This window comes from Miniopterus natalensis, chromosome 3 (assembly GCF_054644295.1).
Source record: "Miniopterus natalensis isolate mMinNat1 chromosome 3, mMinNat1.hap1, whole genome shotgun sequence".
NCBI classification, from domain to species: domain Eukaryota; kingdom Metazoa; phylum Chordata; class Mammalia; order Chiroptera; family Miniopteridae; genus Miniopterus; species Miniopterus natalensis.
The window spans coordinates 73952473-73975763 of record NC_142083.1 but is presented as its reverse complement, the minus strand read 5'-3'; the positions used below and the strand labels follow the sequence as shown (position 1 = coordinate 73975763).

Genomic DNA, 23291 nt, shown 5'->3' with positions numbered 1-23291 from the left:
ATGCTAGGTTTGTCTAAGATATTGTCCTCCCTCCTTCCCTCACCGATCCCAGAAACATTCCTTCTGCTTTCCTGTTCCTAGCCTCAAGTACCTGCATTGTTCCTTTCATCAAAGCTGACAACCAACTCAAAGTCAGTGGTCAGATACAACCAATGGTCCTGAATGGTAACCTGCAGCTGTTTGTTGGAGTTGTAGGGGATGGCCATCTTCTCGTCATTGACCTGGAAAAGGGAGACAGGAGCCACGGGAGTCCTGAGTCAACCTGCTTGTCTGCCACTATGGCCCTGCCTCTCTTGGCACATCTCAATGCCTCTGTGTCATCATTTGATGGATGAGATACCCCAGTAGGCTTTGCTATCTGCATGGCAAAGGCCTCCCAGAGGTCTGGTGCTTTTGCAGCCCCAGACCCTTCCTTGCAAAAACTTTGGCAGAGTGGATGCCCCTGCTACGTCCTCAGCCAGCTCCATCTTCACACTGCAGGTGCTCTCCTCCTCGCTTGTCCCCTCTCTTTCTCCAGACTTTTGCTTAATCTCATGTCTCTCTCCATGACGTGAGTGTGACACAAACTCACTTCTATAACCAGGTAACCGCCATCAAGAACTTCCCAGGGAACATGGAGTCCTGGCTTCACCTGCTCCGGGTGGCCTCCCATGGCCCAGGCTGCCTCCCCAGAAGCTCCCGATCTGGTCTGGCTCTTACCACAAGCTGAAGTTCAGCCTGGAGCTGGACTGTATAGCTGTAGACCATCACAATGACTTCATGCAGGAAGATCTGGCTGAGGGGTATATACATTTTGTTGCGTCCCTCCACAACCAGAGGCACCACACCACCGGGGAGCATGTCCACGGTCTTGGTCAGAATGTAGGTCATGCGGCCCTGGAAGTGGTAGCTAAGACCATCAAATGTGCGGTAATAGGGGGTCTCTGAAAATTGAGCATTGTTTCAACTCTGCCAAGAAAGGCCAATGTTGAGAAGGTACCCTGCCCAAATATAACAGACCTCAGAATCCCTCACCGGCCTGATATTTCCTGTCACCCTCCTTCTTAGCCCTGAGCTCCCTTGATAACTGAGCTGAAACTTCCCTTCCACCAGTCCCATTAAAAACTGGAGAGGATCTTCCTGTCCAGTTCCCTTTTTTTTGCCCTTAAAGGAGTGAACCCCATAGAGGGTCATGACTTGCAGGTGGCCACAGAGCTGGAGAGACTCAGGATGAGAACCCAGGCCCACCCTATGCCTGAACTTGGCCCTTCCTCTCTCAAGAGCTTCACAGCCTCAGCCCCTCTGGCCCGGCCTCTATTCACCTCCCCATATGCCTCTCTTACTGTGGGGGACGCATCTGCTGTCGCTGCTAAAGTTGGGCTGGCAGTGAGAGCCAGAGGGGAAGATGAAGGACTGGCAATGAATGGTTTCTGCTCTGCAAGTACAGCTCTGGGTACAGTCACTGGAAAGCCAGGTTTTCCCTGTCTGTGAGAGCCACAGGAAGAGCAAGGGAATGAGGAGGGAAGGGCCAGTTCTCCTTCCTCTCACCCCTTCAGCCCAAGCTGGCAGTCTAAATGGCTTAATTGGCACAGGCCAGAGGCAGTTATGGAGCCATCCACACACCTATGTCTTTGTACCTAGAAGCATTGTGCTTGGAGTCTTACATATGTTGTTCAGGAGTTAACTCCTGGATCCATCTTACAGATGAGGAAACTGAGGTAACACAGTCCCCTGAGCAGCACCATTAAGATTCAAACCAAGGCCATGCTCCACTAATACACTGTGTTATATTCCAGGTTTTGGGTTCCTCAGATTCAAACCCAAATCACACACACCCAGCCCAGGCCTGGCTGGAGACCACCTTGACCTGTCACCCCAGGCAGGGCCAGCCAGACAGACATGTGCACCCCAGGCTGATAGAGGCTGAGGAAAGGAGAAAGAATCAGCTCCAAGGTGTGTTGTTCCCACCCCAGTTTCCTTCCCCACTCACTGGGAGGGAGCGGCCCTGGGCATCCCTGCAAGTGCACTAAGTCCTGGGCACACACTGTTGCTCATTGAGCACATAGCCAAACTGACAAATGCAGCCTTCCTCACAGGTGGAGGAGAACTTTCATGCCCTCACAATAGCCTTCCAGGTCCCAGCAGGAAGGTGAGCAGGAGGAAACACAGGTTGTGTAGGTGCTGTGGGTGGGGCATTCCAGAGCTGAGGGGAAAAAGGGAGAGGAGTAAAGACTTAGTAATCATGGGCTATGTGCCAGAGTCCCAGGAAACAAAGGAAAAATAATAGTTCACCCAGTTCAGCATGGGAGACAAAGGTCAGCCAATAGCCTCTGCACGGCTTTGATGTGTATGGTCAGTAAGTGTGTGACAGGCATGTGTGTGCAAGGTATAACAGGAGCAGAGAGCAGGAGGCTACTCACTCTGTTGGAGGAATTAAATAAAGCCCTTTAGGCAAAAGTAGTTGTGAACAAATGGAAGTGTTCAAGGATAGGAAGAGTCTGCAATATAAAAATGTCCATTTTTCTTAAGTTAATTTATACATTTAATATGATCCTAATAAAATACACTAAAAAGGTTTTGTTGAAAGCTTGGAAAAGCAGACTTTGGTGCGCATCTTAGTCCTGTCCAAACACACCCAGCCCCAGTAGAGGAAACACAGGGTGTGAAGTGCAGAAGGCTTCAAACAAGGTACTCAAGGCCAGTCACAAACAGTGTCTGATGTTGGCCTGCACTAGAGATCACCCAAAAGACTGGGAATCCTGGCAGATCTACCTAATACATAGAAACATATCCAAACAGGCAGCCAAAGTGAGGAGACAAAAAAAAAAAACAAGGCCTAAATGAAAGAACAAAAAATTCTCCAGAAGAAGAGCTAAATGAAATGGAGATAAGCAATTTATCAGTTATAGAGTTCAGAGTACTGATTGTAAGGGTGCTCAACAGCATGAGAAAAGAAATGGAAACTATGAAGGAAATTAAGAATGACATAGTAGAAATAATAAAATAAAATAAAAGCTTTGGAAGGAATAAACAGCAGATTAGAGGAAGCTAAGGATTGGATCAGCAAATTAGAAGACAGAGTTAAAAAAAACTCAATCAGAGAACCAAAAAGAAAAGCCAATTAAAAAACAGGAGGACAGTTTAAAGGAGCTGTGGGACAACATGAAACATACCAATATTCACATAATAGGACTACCAGAAGATATAGAAATAAGCAAGGGTTAGAGAAACTGTTTGAAGAAATAATAGCAGAAAACTTCCCTAACCTGGTCAAGAAAAAGTCACACAAGTTCAGGAGGCACAGAGAGTTCCAAGCAAGAAGAACCCAAAGAGGCCCAGGCCCAGACACATCATAATTAAAATGCCAAAAATTCAAGACAAAGAGAGAATCTTAAAGGCAGCAAGAGAAAAGCAATCTGTTACCTACAACAGAGCTCCCACAAGGCTGTCAGCTGATTTCTCATCAGGAACTCTACAGGCCAGAAGAGAATGGCATGAAGTATTCAAGATCATGCAAAACAAGGATCTAAAACCAAGACAACTCTATCCAGCAGGGCTATCATTCCAAATAGATAATGAAATAAAGAGGTTTCCAGGCAAAAAAAAAAAAAAAAGGCTAAAGGAGTTTATCACCATCAAACTAACATTGCAAGAAATGTTAAAGGGATTCCTGTAATAAGAAGTTGAAATAGAATGATAAACATAGGCATAAAGAAATAAAATGGCAATAGATAAGTACCTATCAATTATAACCTTAAATATAAATGGATTAAATGCTCCAATCAAAGGACTTAGGGTAGCTGAATGGATAAAAAAACAAGACCCAAATAAATATATGCTGTCTACAAGAGACCCACCTCAGAACAAAAGACTCACACAGACTGGAAAAATATGACTTTACTAGATAGATCTTCCAGACAAAAATCAACAAGGAAACAGTGATTCTAAGTGATACACAAGATCAGATGGATTTAATTGACATTTACAGAACATTTCGCCCCAAAGCTGCAAAATATACATTCTCCTCATGTGCACATGGGACATTATCAAAGATAGACCACATGTTAGGACACAAAACAAGTCTCTACAAGTTCAAGAAGACTGAAATCATATCAAGCATCTTCTCAGACATTTACACCATGGAATACTATACATCTGTAACAAAACAAAGGGCCCCTTATCATTTGAGACAGCATGATGGGACCTGGAGAGTATTATGCTAAGCAAAATAAGCTAGCCAGAGAAAAATAAGTATCACATGATCTTACTCATATGTGGAATCTACTGAACAAAATAAATCAATGACCAAAATAGATCCAGAGACATAGAAGCATGGAACAGATTGACGAAATTCAGAGGGAAGGCAGGGGTGGGTGGGTGGGGAGAGATTAACCTAATAATTTATATACATATATGCATAACCCATGGACACACACAATAGTGTGGTGAAGGCCTGGGGGGAGGGGTGCATTTGGGGGGAAAAAGGGGACATTTGTAATACTTTCAGCAATAAAGATAAATTTAAAACAAACAAACAAAAAGATTTGTTATGTTTTCTACTCGGGCAAGATGATATTAAAATTGAGATATAAACAAATCAGAAGGCCCAGGAAAACTTTTTAAAAAAAAGAAAAAAAAGAACAGTGGGTAGTGACTGTCCCTATCAGAAATTATAACACTTTTTTAAAAAATATATCTTTATTGGTTTCAGAGAAGGGAGAGAGAGAGAGAGAGAGAGAGAGAGAGAGAGAGAGAAACATCAATGATGAGAGAGTTGTCATTGATCAGCTGCCTCCTGCACGCCACCGACTGGGGATCGAGCCTGCAACCCAGGCATGTGCTCTGACCAGGAATCGAACTGCGATCTCCTGGATCCTTGGTTGACTCTCAACCGCTGAGGCACGCTTGGCTGGGCTGGAAATTATAACACATTTTAACCTCTCAATGATCACAACATTGTTACAAGTAAGTAAAAAGAGATGGGACAATGAAAGAGGACAGAAAACCCATATAAAAGCCCAAATACATATGGGAATTTAGTATAGGATAAATTATGGCATTTCAGTCAGTGGGAAAAGAGAGGCTGGTTATTTAATTGTGCTGGAAAAAAATAAAACCAAAGTTGATTTATATCTCTTACTGCACACCATAATAAATTTCTGTGGATCAAATATTTGTCTAAAATACCATAAAACCATAAAAATACTTGAGCAAAGTATGGGCAAATTCTTCTTTTAACTTCAGAGGGGGAAGGCATTTGTAACTATGGATCAAAATGCAGAAGCCTTAAAACAGAGACTAACATATTCGACCTCATAAACTATATATAAATTTTTTCTGCATAGCAAGAAAAGAGTCAAAGATAAAAAAGCTGGAAAATTTTTTGTAGCACTAGTGAAGAGCTATTCTGTGTAATAGCTAAAAGAACTTCTATAAAATAGTTCGAAAAGACCAACAACCCAGTGGAAAACTGGTGAATGAGTATGAAGACATAGTTCACAGAAAGGGAAATTCAAATGGCTCCTAAATATATAAAAGAATGCAGTGTCTCAATAGGAAAAATGTAAATTACAACTTTTTTCATCTATCAGATTGGCAAAAATTCAAAAGCGTGATAATGCTTTGTGTTGATGAGGATGTGGGGAAATGGACGTTGCTGGTGGGAATGTAAATTCCTCAACCCCTATGGAAAGTCAGTTGGCAACCTCTCTCAAAAGTACAAATGCACAGGGTCCTTGACCCAACAATTCCACTTCTAGGATTTATCCTACAAATACATGTGACACACACATAGAAAATGGTAAGTGCATAAGGTTCTCGGCTGCAGCATGTAACGGGGCTGACAGATGCAGCCCTCCTCGCAGGTGGAGGGAACTTTGGTGTCCTTGCACTGGCCTTCCAGGTCCCAACAGGAAGGTGAGCAGAAGGGAATGCAGGTTGTGTGGGTGCTGTGGGTGGGGCATTCCCGAGCTGGGGAAGAGGGGATGGGGTTAAAGACTTAGTGATCCTTGGCTGTGCGCCAGGGCCCAAAGGAAGGAAGGGAGAAAAATGGCACTCTCCCAGTTCAGCTTGGGAGACAAAAGATTGGGAACAACTAGTAAGTCCATCAATAGGAGAGTGTTAAATAAATTATGATAAATGAATTATAATAATGGAATACTACTCAGCTACAAAACAAAGTGAGATGTGGCTATCTGACATGGAGGAGAATATCTGATATGGTAGGATCTCCAAGTTAGATTAAGTGAAAGACAATGAAATGCAAAATACTGTGTCTCAAATGCTAAATGTAAGAAAATAAGGAAAGTAAACTTGTATTTTTTGTATGTGCATAAATAAAAGACCTTTGTAAAAATACTGAGATGCTGATAAGAGCAGGCCAGGAACTAGACCCATGGGGTAAGGGTGGGAGGGAGACTTCATTGGGACCCTTTTAATACTTTTAAAGTTTTGAGCCATATGAATGCATCACATACTAAAAACACTGTAATCACTCTTTTAAATTTTAAAAGGTTCAGGAATTATATAGTGGTGATGGTTGCAGAACCTTGTGAAGATCCTAAAAGCCAGTGGTATACACTTTAAAAGCCAGCCTTATACGCTTTAAAGGAATGAATATTGTGGTATGTGATTAATCTCTTTTTTCAAATTCTAAAGAGAAGCATGCCTAGAAGTCTGCCAGGAGGGGAGAACTTTCCAGTGTATAAAGGAGCAGTGTGTATAAAATCAGGGAGGGGTGTGGAAAAGCAAGGCCTGTGTGGAGAATGGGGTCATTTGGTGCAGGTGATGGCAGGTGCTCAGGAAAGGGGTGAGCAAGGAGAGGCTGGGGCAGTGTGCAGGATATCGTACATCTCAGACAGGAGCTTGGACTTAATCTTGCAAGTAACAGCCACGCAGGGGAGTAAAAGGCTCGCCTATCCTTTGGAGAGACAGTGTTAGTGAAGTAGATGAGGAGCAGCCCATGCTGTCCCGGTGGGAAGGGCATGGTCTAAGGGGTTATTGTAAACAGTGCTCCTCAGAGACAGTGAGGTAAGAAATAGGTCAGAAATAATTGGAAAGGAGAACAGGGTAGCTTTAAGGGATCCACAGGCAGAAACAGGGTTTGGGAACTATTTGGGGTAACCATAGGAGACACTCACGGCAGAAACTGCTGTTTCTCCAGATTGGGGGCTCGAGACCCTGGGCCTGGCAGGCGGTCCCAAAGGCTTCCAGGGACTCGCAGAGGACATGGTTTAGGCCTCTAAACTCACAAAGGTTGTGCATACAATCCAGCAGAAAGGGCGTAATGTCTACGTGGGTGGCACACTTAGTCCAAGCTGGGGCCTCAAAGGCCAGTTGGCATTGCTCCAGGGCTCTCACTAGGTGAGCTGGCTTGCAGTTTGCAGTCTGAGTCTCCTGATATTCTGTGATGGTCTTCATCTGCTTATGTATTTTGTGATCTTGTTGGCAACTGGGAAGGGAAAGGGGTCATCATAGGGACAGCCACTGCCCCACTTATAAAAATTATTTGGTGCACCGAAAAGACATCTCGGCTTCACTGGGAAGCTGTTTGTTTGTGTGTTTTGTTTTGTTTGTGTGTTTTAAATATAACTATTGATTTCAGAGAGAAGAAGGGAGAGGAAGAGAGGGAGAGAGAAACATCAATGATGAGAGAGTCAATGATTGGCTGCCTCCTGCACACCCCCTACTGGGGATCGAGCCCACAACCTGAGCATGTGCCCTGACTAGAAATCAAACCCTGATCTCCTGGATCATAGGCTGATGTTCAACAACTGAGCCACACCAGCCAGGCAGGGAAGCTGGTTTGAGTTCTGGCCACCTTCCATGCAGCCTCGGTTCCCTCCCATGTTTTGAAGCCAAGAATAGAAGACTTGTATGTTTCCCCAAATAGGTTCCCAAAACCCAGGAACCATTCCCAGTCGAGTTACACACATAAAGGAAGTGCTCTGATCATGTGGCACTCCCAGGTGTGCCACCTGATCTAGAATCCCAATTCATGTTCCTATGAAAAGGCAGAAGGATATGGGAACAATTACTTTGGGTGGGCCTCTTTATCTTGCCAACTCTCCACAAACTCAATGTCATTCTGGGCTAGCTCATCACTCGGCATCATCAGTTCATCCTCCTCCTCACCATTGAAGTTTCCGCAAATGCCACAGACCTGGGTGGGCAGAGGGAGTCTCAGCATGCAGGGGCGGAGGCGGGAAAGCACTTCTCATTGGCACCCCCTTTTCCATTCTAAAGAGAAAGGAGCACTCAGCATCCCTCTCGTGTTCTGGGGAGTGACCTCTTGGGTGTAAGGTCCCACCTCTTTAGGGGTGGGGGTGGGGGCTGACTCCTCTAAGAGAAGAGCCAGGTGTTTTCCTCACCTTTTCATAATAGGCTCTAGGAATTTCAACCTCTAAGAACCCACTGCCATCAAACTCGACTTTCAACCCAATGTAAAAGTGGAGTACGGTGTAGATGCCACTAGCAAAGATGCTGACACCCCGGATCTTGTTTCTCGAGGGAAGGGTGACATGTTTGCCATTGATCTACAGAGACGAGCAGGGCACATGAGTAGGAAGAAGGACCAGAGAGACCCCTCCCCAGCCCGTGCCGCCCAGCTCACCAGCACACGGTGGTTCTTTTGCAGGGTGACCACAGAATCAAAGATGCTAATGTTGACCTGGTGGAGGTAGAAAGGAGGGAATCGGCCTTTCCTCTTCTCATTCTTGACACTAATCTTGAAGAAAGGCAGGTCCATGGTGAAGTGGCATGTTTTCACCAGGACATAACTACAGGCTCTCCTGATGGCATGATAACTACCATCAAAGCTCACATAGTAGGAGCTGTCTGAGATCCGGCACACTCCCATACCTGCAGGAGAGAGCGGTGGCTGAGGAGTGCCCAGCCTCAACCAAGAACAGGCATTCTCCTCACCTTCAGGGCAAGGATGTGAAGGCAAGGGCGCCTCCAAAGGAAAGGAAGACAAAGTAAAGAAAAGAAACAAGGGCTAGACTGGTATGAGGCTTAGGAATAGAACGGGTATTATTCTGCCAGAGAGAGACTTTTAATGTCTCATTTATCTAAGTTCACATCCGCCGTGGGACAACCATGAGTGACTGCAAAGAGCCCTTCCCGAGAGACAGTGCAATGGTCATCTTTCCCCACCAGAAGCTGTTCGGCATAGAGGGGCCGCTAACTGGAGTGCTACAGATGACAGTGAGGAGAGTATACGGAGACACTGGGAAGAGCTCATCTTGGTTGCTGTGGGGTCCTCCTGCATTCTCAGTGGCCTCATACCTCCAGTCCGGCAGCGTATCAGCCCTTTCAAGGGTGCGCACTTTTCACTAGGCTTGCAGGAGGTTTGGTGGCAGGAGATGTTGTGGGTGGAGCAGGAGCAGAGCCTGGAGCAGGTATTGTCTGTGTACCAGCTCTCCCCAACCTGTGGGGCGTGGGCATGCAATAGAAACTTGGAAGCTGGAGACAGACTGGGTCCTGATGACCTGGAACTCCCCATGAGGCTTGCTTCACTCAGTGATTACCTCCCTCACTACCCTCTCTCAGCCTTTTGGCTCTGGGCTTACTCCTCAGCTCCCAGTACTGGCCTGCCTTACTCCTTCTGCCCCAAACTTGTAGAACTTGGGAGGGCAGGGCACCCTTTGTGGCCTGGCCTCTCACCGGATAGTAGGAGCCCTTTGGGTCAGTGCAGCCACATTTGCTGAAGGGCACGCAGGAAGTTCCACTCAGGACATGGCCTTTTTGGCACTCGCAGCCCTCAGCACAGGGCAATGCTGCTGGGCAGTCTGGTGGGGTGTTCAGGGTGAGGCAGGTGGCTGGGCAAGGGTTGGCACAGGGGCTGTAGCTGCTGCCAGATGGGCACTTCAGAGCTAAGAAGAAACTAGTGTTAGTGAGGGCTGAGTGATTTCCAGCTCCCTGACCTTGGGGCATCAAGAATTCCTGGGAATGTTTATCAGATGAACAGATAAACAAAAAGGGGTCAATCCAGACAATGGAGTAGGATTCAGCCTTAAAAAGAAGGAAATTCTGACACATACTACAACATGGATGAACCTTGAGTACATTATGCTAAGTGAAACAAGCCAGTCATAAAAAGACAAATACATGAGGTCCCTAGAGTAGTCAAATTCATAGAGACGAAGAAGAGAATAGTGAGTGCCTGGGGTTAGGATGGGGGGAATGAGAAGTTAGTATTTAAGGGGGACAGAGCCCTGCCAGGGGTGGCTCAGCGGTTGAGCATCAACCTAGGATCCAGGTGACTGGGGTTCGATTCCCGGTCAGGGCATATGCCCAGGTTGTGGGCTGCAACCAATCAATGACTCTCATCATTGATGTTTCCATCTCTCTCTCTCCATCTCCTTTCCTCTCTCTGAAATCAATAAAGATATATTAAAAATAAAATATTTAAAGGGGACAGAGTTTCAGTTTGGGAAGATGAAAAACATTCTGGAGATGGATGGTGGTGATGATTGCACAGCAATGTGAATGTATTAGTGCTATAGAACTGGACACTTAAAAATCTTTAAAATGGGAAATTTTACATTATGCATATTTTACGACGATTAAAAAAAAAAAAAGAATTCCTGGGAAAGACAGGAAGAAAGGGAACAGAGCTAGCCTAGGTAAGAGGGGAAAGATGGAATAACCAAATGAGGGCAGAACTTTTTGGTAAGGTGAGAATCAGATGGAGGAGGATGCAGTAGAGGATGAAGGTTGGGCTTGGAGAGACTGGAAAGTAGAGAACAGAGGAGGTTCCCTGTAGGGACTGAGAACCAGGCTGTGAAGGGAACAGAATTTAGGGAAAGGAGGAGAGGACAAGGTTCAGGGGGGAGGGGGTGTCCTCCAGGCTGCAGGAGTGCTGGTCAGGTCACTCACGGCAGAAGGTGCTGTTCCGCCAGGCAGGGGGATGGCCGGCCTGGGCACACAGGGATGCATAGGCCTGCAGGGAGCGGCACAGGGTCAGGGCATCACCCTTGGTCCCACATTGGCCATGCACGCAACTGGCGAAGCTGGAATGTGGGGGTACCACGCTGTGACACTGGGAGAAGGGTCCTGGAGGATGAAACCACAGGTGAGAGAGAAGAGCAGAAGCCTGGGAGGGGAGCAGAACCAGGCAGCTGCTTGGGGCAAATTTGACATCTATTTCCAACAAAGCCTGTATTTACTGAGAACCTACTTCCCGAGATGCAAAAAAAGGCTTATCCTTCAGGCTCCCAAGAAGAGGTACACTGCCTCTGTATTTCCACCTGCTTTCCTCCTGACATCCTGTCCATTTCATGTCTCACTCTTCCTCCCCCCGACCAGTCTTCCCCCTCTTTCTCCTGCCCTGGGGCCAGCAGGGAATGAGGCTTACCCAGAGGGTTGATTAAGATATTACAGTTCTTATTCCAGGTGTCTGCCACTTGATTCTCCTGGCATCTGGGAGGTTTGGCACCCCCGAAGAAGCAGCTAAACAAAAAGAATGGGAAAGGATAGGAATTTAAGGTTGGAGGAAACGTCCCAAAAACTGAAACAAAAGTGGAGAGAAAATGAGGGATGTGAATAGAACAGGAGAAGAGAACAAAGTGCTGCCCTCAAGTAGGAAGGTCAGAAGATACAGCAGGAAGGAAGGTTGGCTCTCAGTATAGAACCAAAAGGTTCTCCAAAGAGACAGGTCAATAAGCACAGGAGAAGTCAGCAGGCAGGGACACGGGAGGTCCAAACAACCTTTCATCAAACCCAGTCTGGGAGAGATTGGGGACACAGAGGACACCTGCGGCTGCCTACTGAGGCTCTTCCCCAAGTCCATCTCCCCATGCCTGGCACCCCCTATTCCCAGCTCACCTAGCTTCAGAGTATTCATTTGACTTCCAGGCAACCCCTAGTTCAATGGAGCTGCCTGCAGGCTTTCCATCTGGTTTCAGATTGTCATCTGAGCTGTTGTTGTTGTAGTTTCCTGGAGGAGGGAGCAGTTAACAGAGGCCACAGAAGTGCTCTGCAAACAGATCCAGCCCCAGGACCACCACTTTCCTTCCCCCAAGAGGCTCCTTCATTCTGCACTCCACAGGCCAAGGTTAACTTTTTCTTCACCTTGAGTTTCCCTTAACACTCATCCTCACACCCAAAGCCCTCCACCCATGAAGCCGTGGATAAGCATTTAGAACACCTAATTAAGTGTGTGTATAGGCAAGGAAGAGCCTGTTGTCCTTGCTTTGCCTGCAGGTGCCCAGGGAACTCACCGCACATCCCGCAGAGACTGCCAGAATAGGTGGACGGCACGGTCACTTTGACCAGGTGGTTCCCATCATAGCGAACTTGAAGCCCAAAATCCGTGTAGAGGAGAATAAAAGAGCCACTGGGCCTAATGCTTACCCGACCTTGTTCAGGCCACACAGGCAGGGTCACCCGGTGACCGTTCAGCTACAAAAGCGGGGAGGACATGGTAGAGAAAGGCATTTGAAACAAGGATAACAAGAGGACCACGACAGAAGCTGGAGTGGGGCAGAGGGTGTGTCTCAGGAACTGGGGCTAGGGCTGCTGTGGAAATCCCAGGGGCTCTGGAGGCCAGCCAGGCAGGTCTGCAGGCAAGGAGGGGCAGAGTAGAGGTTCTGAGGAGGCTGGTGGTGTGAGGCCCCGGGAGGTAGGCAGAGGCACGTACCACAACCTTGTGGCCTTTGATCAGCGAGATTCGGAGTTTGAAGACCTGTATGTGGACAGCTGTCACATGGGAGACCTCCAAGTTCCCACCTTGGAACTCATTGGTGGAGCTCACAACAAAGTTGTTGAACCAGCTCAGAAAGCAAGTCTGGGTGAGGGTGTAGCTGCAGGTGCCCGTGAAGTGGTGCACTGCTCCGTCGAATGTCAGGTAGTGGGGATCACCTGAGACAATGCAGGTGGCAGATTCTGGGAGAGAGGAGATGGAGTTCAGAGGTTCACTAACCCTGAGGTTTCATCCTGGTGAGTCCACATTGGAGTAGTCACCATAACTCATCGGGTGGTGAGCTCGGCTTGGAGAGGTCAAGAACAGGGATTGCCCCAACCTCACTCTCTGGGTCCTTGGAGACACTGCTCCAGTTCTAGGCAACTGCCTTCCAGCCCCTGCATATGCTCCAGCTCTCTGGGGAGCCTGCTTTAGGGCAAGGTCATGCCCTTGCTTGAGGCTGCATGGGCAGCCCCACTGCTCACCTTCCACCTGACTGCTCACCCTTGGCATGGCAGCCATAGATGCCATCCTGAAGACTACAGATCTCCAGAGGTCGGCACTCCCAGAGAGTACAGCGAATTTTGTTGTTGCCCTCACAGATACAGAGCTGTCTGCAGTCTGGCGCAAACCACTGCTGCCCTATCTGGAGGAAGAAAGGAAGGAAGAAAAAGAGGTTATTCCTGAGTCTGACTATTAGCCCACTGCTATTCAGACTATTGGCTGCTCACTGGGGAGGCATTCCTGTCTTAGGATTAGTTGTAAAATCTGGCATTCACTCACTAATCCAATCATTCCATCATCTGTTTGTCCCTTCACTATTTCAACAGATATTTATGTCTGCATGGTGCCAGGCATTAGGAATTCAGAAATGAACTGGATGGACGATGTCCCTGCCCTAAGAGAACTCATGAGCCAGTGGGGGCAGTAAATAAGTAAATTGATAGATCACATCATGTGCTCCAAGACAATATTCACCCAAAGAAGACAAACAGGGCACCCAGTGAGAGTTTCCTGCCATCAATGCAGACAAGAATTTAGAAGGGTGCTTTCTGACTTTGCCTATCAAGAAGGCTTCAAGGAGGAGGCAGTATTTCAACAGGGCCTCAAAGAAGGTGAAGAATTCCAACAGACATGGTGGCTGGGTGGCTGAAGGCAGAGCAGGGTAAAAGGGGCTGAAAAGAAGGTAAAATTGAGAAGAAAGCAAAGCATAGACAGAGAGCTTTCAGTAGACCTAGAACGAGGGACAAGGGGAGGAGATCCAAGAGGATCTCAGGTGGTAGATGGCTTTGACAGACATCAGTGTCATTTCCAGGACTTGGTTGAAAGGCCAAGAAGGAAGAGAGAAGGTACACAGATGAGGGTCTGGCTCCAAACGCTGCCTCTGAGAAAACTATGAAGATAGGGGCCCAGGAGGGAGCCGAAGTCCTTCAGCAGAGAAAGGGGCCTTGGTAAGAGAGAAGGTGGTATTTGGAAAGAGTACAGAGAAGACCCAGATGCCATTAAATGACTCAGGGACATAGAAGCAGGGAAGATAGGGGAGAGAAGGAGGGGTCTCAGGCTCTGCCAGGGAGTGTAAGCAATAACCGTTATGATTCCATCCCTGTCTGCTTGAAAAGTACTAGAGCTGAAGAAAGAAAAAAGGAAATGAGATCTAAGCCAGAATTTCCCTAATCCCAGCCCTTGCAGGCCCTGCCACACCCCCTTCTCTCTTGCTGCAGACTTCAGATCCCGGAGGAGGGCTTTCTGGCTGCATGGCTAGGAGGCCCAGCCCCAGCGGCTCACCATGATGTATCTGCCCGTGGAGTCAAGGCACCCACACTGGGATTGGGGGACGCACTGGAGACCACTGAGGATGAAGCCGGGGTTGCACTCACAGCCCTCCACGCATCGGCCTTTGCATGACATGCCAAAGAACTTGGAATGGCAGGTGTTGGGGCACGGCTTGGCACATATGGTGTATTTGCTGTTGGGTGGGCAGTCCAGAGCTGGTGGAGGGAGAAGCACAGGTGGAAAGGGCATGAAGTAGGCTGAGGACAAGAGAAAGAAGGTCCATAGGCAGTTCAGAGTCCAGAGTTCAGAAGGCCCACAGCTGGAGGCTTCTGTCCATGTTGAGAAGAAAAGAGGAACTGGGAGAAGCATGACTGAGGAGCTCAGCTTCCACCTTAAGCCTGGAGGAGAGGCCTGCAGGGAGCTACCAAGAGGCAGGTCTGTGGGAGCAGACTGATCCAAGAACCTCAACAGTGCTGCTATGTAGACATGCCCAAGGTAAATGGTCAAGGTGGAAGGAGAGCTGGGGGACCACCAATGTGGCCTTGATTAAGGGCACAGCCCCACCCTTAAAGCAGGTTCCCTAGAGAGCTGGGCCATAACCAGTAGCTGTGGGGCAGTTATGGGGCAACCTCCCAGCCACAAGTGTGAAGTTTATGTGTGCATCAGGCAACCCGGGCAGGTGTACACCCATAGGCATTGCTCTGCGTAGCCTCAGGCAGCTGAGAAGGCTTTCTGAGTTTACAAGTGACTGATTTTCTCAGTGGATATTTCTGACTGCAAATTTCCCTGTCCACATGTGGAAGTGAAGGGGTTCAACCAGGTGCCCCTAAGCCTGTGCTAATATTCTTAGATGCCGGCCCTCTGTTCCCATATGTGTCTGAAGGAAGCATCCCCCCACCCACCCCCGCTTCTTGGCACAACTCACAGCAGAACTGGGGTCCTCTCCAGGGCTTCACCTTGTAGCCAGCCTCCTGGCAGGCCTCAGTCAAGGCTGCCATATGGGTACACAGCATCTGCTGCAGCCCCTGGTAGTTACACATGTCAAACATGCAGTTGTTGAAGAAGAAAGAGGTCATAAGGTGAGGCAGACACGCCCTGTGGAGAGAGGCTAGGTTGGAGGGACTGAGGGGGCAGAGAGGGCAGAGCTTCCTGCCTTGGAGGACCCCAGGTGCCAAGCCCCACTCCACACCCATCCTGCCCCCTTCATACTCAAAGACTCCATGGGAGACTATGATCCGTCCACAGAACTCTGGCCCCGATAGAGTGTTCCGCAAGGTTGAGTTGCAAGATGGGGGATTTGCCTTGTTCTGGCACCTAGAAGAGACCCACCCCAAATGCCCTAAGGGCCAAGGCTTGCCTCCATTTGGCCCCTACCCCAGCAGTCTCCTGGCTCCCAGCAACCCCTAGTAGAGAACACTTGAACACCAAGCCCTAAAGGAGATAGGAAAACCTTGGCTTGACAAGCAAGACGGGTTTGCTCACAATTGCCTGAGGACCATTGATGGATGGTAAGGCTGAGCATGTTGGTAATGAGTTCGTGGACTTGGCTGGAACAGAAGTGGGGGTGTGCAGAAGGAGAGAGAAGAGAAAAGGGGTGATGCCAATAAGGGTGTTTGGTTCTAAAAGGGGCAAAGGAGGAGGAGGGTAGTGGCAGAAATGGAGACATCCTCACTCACTGCTTGACCATATCTTCTGCTGTCTGCCATCTGTTGCCCAGTCTCCCCTCATCTGGTGTTTGCTTGCCATCAAACATCCGGTTACTGTTTTTACTTGTGCTACTGTCGCTGTTTTCATAGTTGCCACAGAAAGCACAAAATTTGCTAGAGTAGCTGCTGTTGGAGGGCAGGGTGAGAAGGAAGCATTAATGGAAAGAAAGGGCCTTAGTCCCCTGAGGGACCACAGCGGAGGGGGATGAGTGGGTGTGTTGGTAGAATTCATGGACTTGGTTGGGACGTAAGTGGGGGGGAGTGCAGAAGAGAGAGGAAATAAAAGGTGATGCCAGTCAGGGTGCTTGGTTCTGAAAAGGGACAAAGGAGCAAGAGGGCGGTGACAGAGATGGAGACATCCTCACTCACTCCTCGTGTACATCCTCTGCTGTCTGCCAGCTGTTGCCCAGATGCCCCTCATGTCGTGCCGGCCTGCCATCAGGCATCTGGTTGTCATTGCTGCTGTCACCATCATAGTTGCCACAGAGACCACAGAGCTTGCCATAGTAGGTGCTGCAGGGGGCAGAGTGAGGAGATGTTAATGGAAAGAAGGGGCCTTAGTTATCTGAGGAGAGTGGATGAGCGTCATCACAGCAGAGTGGATGAATGATGCAGGCAGAGAAGTAAGAGCTGCAGACTCCGATCAGGGGTTCCATGCCAGGTGTCAAGCACACAAGGACCTCACGGCCCTCACCCCCAAGCTATCTTTACAGTCTCCCCTCCCTTCTTTCTTTTGCTTACATCTCATCTTCCAGCCATAACAAACCTTTTTCCCCCCATTGATTCCAGAGAGAGGAAGGGAAAGGGGGAGAGAGAGAGAGAGAAACATCAATGTGAGAGAGAAATATTGATCCGTTGCCTCCTGCATGCACACACCCCGACCAGGTATCTAACACCCAACTTGGGTATGTGCCCTGATTGGGAACTGAACCTGCAACCCTTTGGTACATGGGACACCACTCGAACAAACTGGACCGCACTGGCCAGGGCCATAATAAACGTTTTGCTGGCCCTAAGACGTTTCAGTTTTTTCTTGCATTTGCTGTTCACTAGTTCTATAAAGTCTTTCTTTCCCTTGTGAGCCACTCTTTCTTGAAGACTGGGATCAAGTGATCACTCTTCTGAAAGCTCCCACAGCCCATTAGTGACTCCTTCTAGCACATTCTCAAAACATTGTGAGCATACCCTGCTATTATCCAATGCCCTGAAACCATTTCCTCCTGTCTCCTCATCCAAAGGGAGGCCTGCCTGTTGAGCTAGGTGCTTCCTACCTACACTAAGAATTAGTGCCTGGAATGGAAGGGGAAGAGGGATGCAGGGTCCTTGGAGAGGGAGGGGCAGAGTGGGGAGAAGTGGCAGCTGCCTCACCTGGGCACAATTATAAACAGCTGCTGGTCACCATCCCATCTCACCCGCAAACCAAACGCAGTCTGCAGCTCCACAAATCGCCCACTTGGAGCCAGGAAGATGCCTTCAGAAGGTATGGTTGGGAGGGTGACTTGATGACCCTCGACCTGGAAAGTGAGGCCGAGAAAAGAGACAGAGAGACAGATCCGAGGGTCAGGAAGACCCCCAGAATGCTCCCACATTCACCTCCCACAGCAATCCTAAGGACATCTTCACTTGAGTGCCCTGGAGCCCGACCCTGAGAGGGTCTGGGGGCTGCAAGAACCGGCCAGGACAAGGCTGCAGCGGCCCGAAGGTGGCCCCAGCAGAGGCGAACAAAAGCCGGACTCACCAGCGTGCGCCTGCCACTGAGCAGGGTGATGGTGGTCTCAGGCAGCGTCACGTAGACTTTGCTCAGGCAAGATGTGCCTTGCTGTCCTCGCTCCTCATTCTTCACTGCCACCCTGAAGAAGGGCTCTGGTTGGGGAGAGGAGGGAAGCGTGCCCAGGAACTCATTCAACAAGAATTTCTGAGCACCCACCGGGAGAGGCACCCATATCTGGCACTGCGGGGGTAAGGGACCGCAGAGGCGCTGGCTCTGCAGTTCAAGAGGGAAGCCCAGATCCATATGAGGATGGGGCGTGACTGTCTGCCTCTTCCAGAACAGTCTGTCACTGTGTGCCGCCAATCCATCTCCCCTCAGTGGACTGGAAGCTGTGCCACTTCTCTCATCCTTATAGTGCCACTCTGCCCGGTGAGCCTCTCAATAAAAGCTGGCCAAGGAGCCCAGCCGGGCGTGGCTCAGCGGTTGAGCGTCCACCTAGGGATCGGCGTTCGATTCCCGGTCAGGACACATGCCCAGGTTGCAGGTTGCGGGCTGCAGCCGATCAATGACTCTCTCATCATTGATGTTTCTATCTCTCCCTCTCCCTTTCTCTCTGAAATCAATAAAGATATATTTAACAAAAGAAAAAAGAAACTATTAAAAAAAAAAAAAAAAAAAAGCTGGCCAAGGAAGCAACTGATAAAGTGTCTTGGCCAAATCAAGGTTCAGTCAGCCAGAAAGAAATGTGGGGGTGGCTGCAGGGCCACAGTGAACAGTGTCTCCACACAAATTGAAATAAATCTTCAGCTTTTTATATGTTACAATTAACACATGCTATTTAATTTAGTTACTGGAAGGACACAAGAGAGATAAATTCAAGAATGGCATTGTGTTATTAACCAATGTCACTTCAATAAAGTCAATAAAAAGAAATTGCCAGAAAAAAAAAGAATGGCATTGTACATGCTAGGGTTGGAGACTGAAGTATAAGCACCATTGGTTTTGTCTGAGTGCAAACCCTAATATCTTTATATATATATATATATATATATCTTTATTGATTTCAGAGAGAGGAAAGGAGAGGGAGAGAGAGAGATAGAAACATCAATGATGAGAGGGTCATTGACCGAGCCTGCAACCAGGCATGTGCCCTGACCGGGAATCGAACCCCAATCTCCAGGATCCTAGGTCGACGTTCAACCGCTGAGCCACGCCTGGCCAGGCCAGCAAAGCCTACTATCTTTTCTTGCTCTTTTTATAATAAAAGACTCTATATCTCTTAAGAGGTATTTGTTGAAAATTATGATTATACTTTATATTTCAACATTAGGTTTTGAAATTTTAAAGCCGTCTTTGATTTGTTGTATAAGCACTTTAATCAAATGCATGCAACTTCCCAAACTGAGGAAGGTCCTTTGACGTGAATGTGCAGAATTTTTATCATCTTATGTGCCTGGTGAACCTAAAATGCTTGAGTTTTAATTTTTTTTTTTGTATATGTGCTGCCAAAGTGAATACTAATTTTTCATTTTGAAATAATTTCAGACTTACAGGAATGTTGCAAAAATAGTACAAAGCGTTCCAGGACAGCCTTCACCCAGATTTTGCAAATGTTAACATTTTACCCTATTTGCTTGGTCACTTTCTCTCAATCATTCCCTCACTGCTCTGCCTACTTATTATTTATCTATCATCTATCTATCTATCTATCTATCTATCTATCTATCTATCTATCTATCTATCTATCTATCATCTATCTATCTATCTATCATCTATCTATCTATCTATCTATCTATCTATCTATCATCTATCTATCATCTATCTATCTATCTATCTATCTATCTATCTATCTATCTATCTATCTATCATCTATCTATCTATCTATCATCTATCTATATCATCTTTATCATCTATCTATCTATCTACCTATCTATCTATCATCTTTATCATCTATCTATCTATCTATCTATCTATCTATCTATCTATCTATCTATCTATCATCTATCTATCATCTATCCTCCGACACACCCTAGGTAAAAAAGAGAGAGAAAAGTGTCTACGGTGCATTTTCCCCAGTAGCCTGGTCTTGAGAAAGACCTGCTTCGAGGTAGACATGTCAACCCTTACTTTTCTTGCCCTTCCCATTTGTCCCCATACCCAACTGTTCTGTCAGACCCCCTGCCCAGGCCATAGGGGCATCTCCAGGACTCTACCTGTCGAGTTGCCACAGGATTGGGCCAAGATGTAGGTACATTTGCCCATGAAGCTAAAGTGCCTCCCATCAAAGGTGAGATAATAAGGATCTCCATAGACAGAGCATGTAGCAGTGCCTGCAGAGGGAAGAAAGGGGACCGTGGGAAGCAGGTTCACCATGCTAGGTCCCAGAGCCACTTTACCCACCCAGTGGCACACCTCAGCTTCTCTCATCAAGTGAAGGATTAGAACCCTGATGTCACACCCACTCTGAAAGGCTGGCAGGTGGGGACAGAATAAGGGGAGGGTCTCACCATAGGGGTGACATCCATATTCTCCGTTCTTCAGCCGGCATGCTGTGTGTCTCCCGCACTGAGAGCTCTGGCACTCCATCCCACTGCCAGGCCAGCAGTAACAATGTTTTGTGCAATTGGGGCTGACCCACACTGCTCCAGCCTGGAAGCAAGGGATCAGGGGTCACAACACTATATAGCTCTTGGGTAGATCCTGTCATTCCATGCCACAGCCCCCTTGTCCTCCACCGCACCTGCCCTAACCTTGCTCATACTTTGCTCTTCCCACACCCTACTAGATATTCCTGCCAACCACAGGACATTTGCACATGCTGTTCTCTCACTCTGGAATGCTCTTCCTTCTCCCTCTTTCAAAATCATTCTTAGGCACCAGCAGGTTCAGTTCAAGGGACACTACTTTCTCAGGAAGACTTTCCAGACCTCCTCAACTAGTCCTCCTCATAGCTCTGGGTATCTTTCCTTCCCAGGACTTACCACAATTGCACTTTTATATTTATTTTGAGGCTTATTTGATTATAAACCCCCTGTGGGGGACCATGTCTATCTTTATCCACTACCTTAGCCCCAACACATAGCACAGTTCCTGGCAGAGAGCTCTCATTCAATAAATACTTGCTGAATGAGACTGACCCAAGATCCAATATGTCCCAAAGAGTCCAACAGTATTAGAAGAGCAAGGACCATGCCCTATTCATGGTGACCTCAATGCCAGGAGGGTTCAAAGTACTCAATAAACCTTAATTGAAAAAAATTCATTGAATGCATAAGTGAATATATAATAAGTTAATACATGTCTCCCAGGGCAGGGAAGAGATGCTTGATGCTGACAGCTGTAACAGATCTTTCTACCCAGGCTGCAGCTGAAGCTAATCCTAACAGTGACACAGGGACTGGTGAAGGGAGGTGGGGTAGGGAGGAAGTAGACCCCTAAGAGACAAGTAGGAACTCTGACAACCCAAAGGAAGAACACCTGAAGCTGTGAAGAGGCACTGCACACTAATAAATAGCTGAAAAGCACTGTTAATTACTAGACTGCATGTGATAGTTATCAGAAACTGCTAATAATAATAATTAACACTTATTAAGTAATTAGTCTGTGTCAGGATCTAATTTCTTCTCACAACCATCTTATGAAATAGAAAATCTTATTGTGCATATTTTATAGATATGAAAACAGATTTTAGGAGGTAAAGAACCTTGCCCAAGGTCACCCAGCAAAGTGCTAGAGCCAGGATTCAAGCTCAGATTAGCCACATCAGCCACGTGTCCACTGAGCTCTTGAAATGTGGCTGGTCTAAATCAGATATGCTGTAGCGTAAAATATACACTGGGTTTTGTAAACTATTAGTATGAAAAAAAGGAATGTAAACAATCATTAACAACTATTGATTACATGTTGAAATGAGAAGATTTGGGATTGAGCAGATATTGGTATTAGTTTAACCTGTTTCCTTTTATTTTTTAAAATGTGTCTATTAGGAAATGTAAAATGATGTATGGCTTGAATGTTATCCATTTTGGACAGTGCTGGCCCAGAGCCTGTTCCCTTTCAGCGCCTCTGCTCTTGACAAATGTCCCCCCAGGGGGTCATCAATGAGGGGAGACAAGAACAGTAACTCCTCTTTTTTGACCTATCTTATCGGGATTTGCAAATTACTTTGGAAGATTCTGGAATACCATATTTTGCCCTGAACATGCCAAAAGCTCGACTCAATGTCCAGGGCTCTCTGTATATACAGGGACCTCGGACTTTCCTCAGGTTTGAGATGAGGGCCCTGCATTACTGGTTGGTCTAGTCTCTAATGCATCAAGGCTGCCGGTATGGAACAGAGAAGTACAGAAATATCAAGACTGTTAGGAGCACTTAGCACAGGACCACGGGATAATGGAATTGTCTGCATAGCCTAGCATCATGTCTGGTCAAAGTGGGTGCTTAACAAACAGACAAGACAATCAAAACCACAACCTGAATGAATGACTCCACCATTCTGTAAGCACTGCTTGAGAGCTGACCCTTTGGGACTGTGTCGTGGATCCAAATTCATCTCACCAGGGAAGGAGATGGAACCAGAACCCCAGGTGTTCCTCTTGCAATCTCCCTCAGGGGGCCTGGGCATCCCAGTGGTCTTACCTTATAGTAATTATTGTTGTAGAAACAGTAACAGGAAGAGGCATTAACACATTTGGAGTCACTAAACAAAAAGCCAGAATTGCAGACACAGCCGGGCTTGCAGACGAGCTCGCAGTTGGGCTTGGGGTTCCGGCAGGATGCCAGGCAGGCGCACGGTTCATAGTGGGCATTTGGGGGGCAGTTTTCTAAAGGGAAAACAGCCTCCATCAAGCCTCCACTCTACGGCGTCCCTCAGGGAGACTTCCTGTCTCTCGGCTACCCCCACACTCAAGTTCTTCTCTAAGAAGTAGGTCTATATTATTCAGCCATAAAAAGGAATGGAGTCCTGATACAAACTACAACATGGATGAACCTTGAAAACATTATGCTCAGTGAAAGAAGCCAGTTACATATTATATGATTCCATTTGTATGTAATGTCTAGAACAGGTAAGTCCATAGAGATAGAAAGTAGATTAGTGGTTGCCAGGGATTGGGGGGTTGAGGGAAATGGGGAGTGACTGCTAATGGGCATGGAGTTTCTTTTGAGAGTGATGAAAATATTCTGGAATTAGAGAGTGATGATGTTTGCACAATCTTGTGAATATACTAAAACCACTGAATTGTACACTTTAAAAGGATGAGTATTATGGTATGTGAATTGTATCTCAATTGAAAAATAAGAAGAGCCCAGCCAGGTATGGCTCAGAGGTTGAGCATCAACCTAGGATCCAGGGATCGAGGTTCGATTCCCAGTTAGGACACATGCCCGGGTTGTGGGCTCAGCCCCAGTCGGGGGCGTGCAGGAGGCAGCTGATCAATGA

General features: G+C 47.3%; 1 protein-coding gene across 1 annotated transcript in view; it reads right to left on the bottom strand.

Annotated features, from left to right (window-relative positions):
• ZAN (zonadhesin) overlaps positions 1-23291 on the bottom strand; it is a 35505-nt gene that overhangs the window by 3782 nt on the left and 8432 nt on the right. Inside the window, 27 exon segments of the mRNA XM_087815197.1 lie at positions 92-221; positions 700-918; positions 920-948; positions 1323-1464; positions 1970-2064; positions 5815-5949; positions 7119-7429; positions 8016-8140; positions 8349-8513; positions 8591-8838; positions 9265-9406; positions 9643-9851; positions 10858-11034; positions 11336-11430; positions 11806-11917; positions 12201-12381; positions 12620-12864; positions 13166-13307; positions 14447-14649; positions 15360-15529; positions 15644-15748; positions 16510-16653; positions 17509-17654; positions 17879-18003; positions 20065-20181; positions 20359-20500; positions 22490-22674. Of these exon segments, the coding sequence (XP_087671323.1) occupies positions 92-221; positions 700-918; positions 920-948; positions 1323-1464; positions 1970-2064; positions 5815-5949; positions 7119-7429; positions 8016-8140; positions 8349-8513; positions 8591-8838; positions 9265-9406; positions 9643-9851; positions 10858-11034; positions 11336-11430; positions 11806-11917; positions 12201-12381; positions 12620-12864; positions 13166-13307; positions 14447-14649; positions 15360-15529; positions 15644-15748; positions 16510-16653; positions 17509-17654; positions 17879-18003; positions 20065-20181; positions 20359-20500; positions 22490-22674 (4239 nt within the window).